The sequence below is a fragment of the Mastomys coucha genome, chromosome X (assembly GCF_008632895.1).
Source record: "Mastomys coucha isolate ucsf_1 chromosome X, UCSF_Mcou_1, whole genome shotgun sequence".
NCBI classification, from domain to species: domain Eukaryota; kingdom Metazoa; phylum Chordata; class Mammalia; order Rodentia; family Muridae; genus Mastomys; species Mastomys coucha.
In genome coordinates, this window is record NC_045030.1 from 41485503 (window position 1) to 41490639 (window position 5137).

At 40.7% G+C, this 5137-nt stretch overlaps 1 protein-coding gene across 2 annotated transcripts; it reads left to right on the forward strand.

Moving 5' to 3' along the window:
* The first annotated feature begins 281 nt into the window (after window positions 1–281).
* Window positions 282–4205, forward strand: LOC116092062 (cancer/testis antigen 47A-like). 2 transcript variants are annotated; one of them, XM_031373423.1, is made up of 5 exons: window positions 282–676; window positions 761–1667; window positions 2715–2835; window positions 3485–3526; window positions 3974–4205. In XM_031373423.1, the coding sequence occupies exons 2-4, from the start codon at window positions 899–901 to the stop codon at window positions 3486–3488; spliced, it is 894 nt and encodes a 297-aa protein (XP_031229283.1). In that variant the 5' UTR covers window positions 282–676; window positions 761–898; the 3' UTR covers window positions 3489–3526; window positions 3974–4205. The 2 variants fall into 2 exon arrangements, with proteins under 2 accessions (XP_031229283.1, XP_031229290.1); XM_031373430.1 differs by lacking the exons at window positions 3485–3526; window positions 3974–4205 and adding an exon at window positions 2470–2562 and having other exon boundaries at window positions 2715–2822.
* The last annotated feature ends 932 nt before the right edge of the window (window positions 4206–5137 follow it).

A 5137-nucleotide genomic window follows, 5' to 3' on the forward strand; every position in this document is an offset into this window, starting at 1 on the left:
TAAATACATAATAATCTAGGTTTTATCTTTCTATGGGACCTGCGGGGCCTAAAATATTTACTCTCTACACTTCTCTGACTTAGGACCCTTCATATTGGACAACTATATATTTAGCTGATAACCATAAAATAAAGAGGCTAGTATCAGGGATGGAGAGAGCTCAGCAGCTTAGAACACTCGCTGGTCCTCTAGAGTTCTGTTTCCAACGTTGACGTCAGCCTGCTCATAAATGCTGTTAGTGCGGGTTCTAGGGGGGTCGGATGCCCTCTTAGGTACCAACACTCACTTGTCATACACTAGCACAGACACCTTTAAAAGAGGAGGGGAGAGGAGCAATAGGGTTGACTTCGACCTAAAGAGAGACCAGGTTTCTAAGAGCACAAAGGAACAAAGAAAACGTTGGTATTTCCTACCCACCCCTTCCCCTCCCACCCCATTTTCAATCATTTATTGGATTATGGCCACGTCAATCTTGACCTATCAACAAATCAGCTTAGAGCTGGCTATGTAATGACAAAACCGTTTATATAGCCTACATAAGTCCCGCCCCCACCACCTACGACACAAGTATTTCCCATCCAGTTCCCGGATGTTAGCAAAAAGGCTTGGGTTGGCCTCCACCTGGGCTGGCCTCTTCTGCCATCACGTCCCTGCTACTTCCATGGGACTACATCAGGTACCATAGACTTTTGTTCCTTCACCTGCTGTCTCTTCCAAAGCCCTGTCTCCTCTAAGCATGCTCTCCCCAATTTGTCTTTAGGGGCCAGGAGCTTCCTAATCACAGTCTTTACCAGAGTCCTTGTTGTTGTCATCTCATCCTCTGTAGTCGTCTGGTGTCGTCCTGACCGTTGCAGTCTGAGTAGTCAATCAAGGCCTTGTCGAGGTATCTACTAGTGTTATGTCTACCGCAAGGTGTCAAGATCCAGCCAACGAGAGCCGAGACAACCCAGTAACTCTTGAGGGACAGTGGGTACGGGAAGCCACAGAGAGTGGTGCAGTAGGCCTAAATGGGTCCTCTGCCACACCTGAATCTGAAGAAGTAGTGGTCAATTGTCCTCAGATAATCTCTCAAGAGGTGGAGAATACTGGGCCCGAAGGAAGACCGGAGGAAGAGGGTGAGAGGGGAGCGAGTGTAGATATTGAGGAAGATTCGGATATTGAAGCTGTTGCAGAGGAGGTGGAAGAAGAGGAGCAGGAGGGAGAGCAAAGTGTTCTAGCAGATCAAAATGCTGTGGTGGATGCCCATCATTTCCCAATGGCTGGCTTCCGATTTATGTTTCTGGATCTGGTCCACACCATTCTTAACCGTGTCTATTACAACAACCACATCCTGGTTAGAGGCCCCCAAGCACACCAACAGATGGACCCACCTAACACTTCCGAATCTGGCCGCTCAAATGAGCTCCAAGTACCACCCGGGCCTGTCCCATCAACAGTGAGGGCCGCAGGATATGAGCATCAGGGCTCAGACCTTCCGGAGATTATCTCCACATTTCCAGAGCTGGAGGAGCCTGCTGACTTCGAGGAAACAGCAGATCGTTTTCTGCAGGAGTCAACAGCTAGGGCAGCAGAGCAAGCAATAGAAGAGATGGCAGAAGCAGCAGCAGCAGGGGTGGCAGAAGAGGAGACAGCAAAGGAAATCATAGAGCAAGCCATGGCCTCAGAGGGTAAGGAAACAAGGCCTAGGGTCCTATATGAGCCGAACGGTACCGGGCAGGGGTGGGGAGGTAGGAAATAAGAGCAAAGACTGGCACTGGGAGGGAGGTTGCTGTTCTGGCTGAGGCTGCTTCTTCACTGGGCCTAAACAATTGACTCTGCTCAGGACTGGCCTCTGAAATTTGGATGCGAAAGTTGGGTGGGTCACACACCTAAGGTCAAAGGTAGCTGGTTAAAAAACTGTTGTGTTTGTTGTCATTGTTTTTGCTTTTGTTCATTTGTTTTGAGACAGGGTCTCGTTATTTATTTAGCCTGGGTTAGCCTGGAACTCTCAATATAGCACAGGTTGACTTTCACTCACAATTCCCTGCCTCTGCTGGCTACTGAGTGCTGGGATCATAGGCCTATGTCACCAGGCCAGTTCTTATGACATCCTTTCCAGGTGTTTGTTTGTGGCAGTCCCACATAGGCTAGGTTGGCCTTGAACTCCCTATGTAGCCAAGGTGTCCAAAAGAGAGCTTGGGAGCTAATAGAAGAGAAGGTTGACAACAAAAGAACAAGAAAATGGTATTCCTCATTTTGAGTTTATGGTTTTTAAAAGTGTAAAAGTTCTAGGAAATTTGATTCCCTGCATCGGTGAAGTGATGAAGTAGTTTGGGAGCACTTGCTGGGAAAGGAAGTGTTCTTATTCATGACTTGAGAAAAATTCCTTATGCAATTTATATTTGAGGCAAACAAGTATCTTCCACCCAATGTTCTGCCTAAGGTATAATGGATGCAAGGTGACTAATGCTTCTGATGTCTTCTTCAAAGGAGAAGACATGAACATCATTGCATGGGATATTTGCTGGGAAAGGGGAAAATGTCACTAGAGAAATGGTCATGTGGCAGAAATGTAAGGGTTAGGTAAGTGTACTAGGGAAGGTACCCAACTACTGTCTTTATAGTTCCTCATGTTTCCCTGTTCCTCCCAAAAGTAGATGTGTATGGTACTATTGACTGGGAAATAAGCACATTTTTTCCTGTGTGGTTTGTAATGATCTTTACTAAATAAATAGGTGAAAACCATTGTGCTAGACAGAATGAAAATGACAACATAATTGATGAGGAGGAAGAAAAAGGAGAAGCACTTGGTGAAATGGATTCAGATACAACAGAGGACTGCATCAACAAATTCAGGTTTCTGTGTATAGCTTTGAGTATCAATCGCTATCCCTATAGCTATTTATCACCTTTTTCTTTTTAAATTCTAATTAATTAATTGAGGAAAGCTTTATTGTGAATTCAAACAAAATTCAATTTAACTTTCTTAGGATGTGACTAAAATATTCGTGTATCTACTAATCTAAAATGTGGTGTGTTTTTATGTGGCTGTCCCTCACTTACTCTGAGGTCTTTTGTACATGAATGTAAGATTAATAACAAGTGGTAAAGATATTAGACTTTATACCCACATCAGATTTAGATGAATATCTGTTTAGAGAACAATTGTATGAAGTAACAGTGGTAATGGCTAGGCCAGGCACTAATTGAGTCCCCAGTGCTTGGCCACAGTTATGCAGTTACCTATAGTAAGTAGGAAACAGCGCCTTTAATATCACTATGGACAAATAGTAAAAATGTTAGACACTTCAAGTAAGATCATTTCTAATGGTTAACACCTATTCACTTAGCTGTAAATTTTTATATTTTATACCAGTCAAAAGGAATTTAGTTCTAATATGATCATTTAGCACCAAATTGATAATTAAAATTTAAGGAGTATGTCTTTAAATGATTAATTTTTCTTCTCTTTTCTTTCTTTCTTTCTTTTTTTTTTTTTTCACAGCTGAGTACTCCATAAAATATGTGGAAGCAAAGGTCCGGGAGGGTAAGGAAGCATCATTTGTGGGACTAGCACTGGCTTTTATAGCTCAGGGACATTCTTTACATACCAACAGAGCCTTTCAAGCAGAATGTACAAGACTGAGGTCTTTGCTCACTGGGTTGATAGAGTGTGTGAAGTTAACATGTGCAGGGCTCTGAGTTCGAATCTTGGGAGCTGACCACATGCTTTTGTGTGTGTGTGTGTGTGTGTGTGTGTGTGTGTGTGTGTGTGTGTGAAGGACAGACTAAAAGCCAAAAAGTTGGTGTAATGACTTGATCAGTTACATAGACACCCTGATAGCCATGGGTTTGATTCATAAGAGGCAAGCATGTTGTTCTTCTGTGATTGTTGAGATATAGGACAAACACAGCAGGCATGTACAAGGGCTGATCATTTTCTTGAATATAGGAATCAGATTAATCTTGTATAATTTTCCATTTTCTCTCGTAGTTAAGAAAAAATAGGAAGAAAAGGACGAAGAAGAAAGGTTTACTGAAGTTCACCAAATTTATGCTTTCAATTTCCTAGCAGCCCAACAAAATTTCAACAGGGACTTCATCCTAAAGTTCATTATCCAATAGCAAAATCCTCCTTCTAAATTTAACATGGCTCATTCAAGTTCCAAATGAAACAATGTTATGTGGTAAAATAAAATATAGGCATGACTTGGAGACAACACTGATATTCTATTTTACTGCTTTCGTGTTCATTTGACAGGGAACTTTGCAGTATTTCATACTTATTTTAAGTCCTTTATTTCAGTCCAATAATTAAAATAACAAGCATAAAGCAATTTTATAAGCAGGAAGATGAAGTTTAAGGTATTAGTGAAAACTCCATGATACTATCCAGTTATGTGTGCATTTTCTCTTACCTATTACAGATATATTTGACAATATCTGATAAAGCAAAAAAACATATTGTAAAAAGAAATAGCAATATTAGTAGTTTATATTTAGATAAATGCTCCTGACTCATTTCTTTGGCCATATTACTTTCATTGTGAAGCAAACTTATTTTAGCTATTTTATTGTGGCTCAAATGAAATTAAAATGTCAGTTCTAAAACAATTTTTATTTGTGAGATAGCAAGGCGTTGATGTTTTGTTCTCTCCTACATGAGTGACTACTCTTGTGTAGCTATTGAATCTTTTAATTACAGCTAGTCTGATTTGACATATGCCGTGTGAAAAACAATTACAATATCTTATTGACTACATGCCTAAATGACAACCTATTGGGCTAACTTTTGAATATATTATCTTTTTTATTATATTTTTCAATACAAGTTTTTTTTTTTTAGCTATTTAAGGATTTCAAGGGACTTTTCAAAAGATTTTCTTTTTACTTTTTATATATGTGCGAGTATCTCAGTGTGTGGGTGAGTGCCCATATAGACCAGAAGAAAGCGCTGGATCCTTTGGAGCTGGAGTTACAAGAGGTGTAAGGGTTGGGAAGAGAACTCCAGTCCTCAGGAAGAACAGTGAATGCTCTCAAGTGCTGAATTAACACTCTAGTCCCTGGAATCCTTTTTGATTAATTTTTCCCTTTATCAGAATGTCTTCTTTAGCTTTTCTTAGTTAGAGTTAAGCTACTATCTGGTCAGATACAGGGG

Excerpts from the sequence above, each read along its gene's own strand:
- LOC116092062 (XM_031373423.1), top strand. The coding sequence starts at position 899 with ATGTCTACCGCAAGGTGTCAAGATCCAGCCAACGAGAGCCGAGACAAC. Across the intron at positions 1,668-2,714 it reads GCAAGCCATGGCCTCAGAGG|GTGAAAACCATTGTGCTAGA; the intron begins GTAAGGAAACAA and ends CTAAATAAATAG.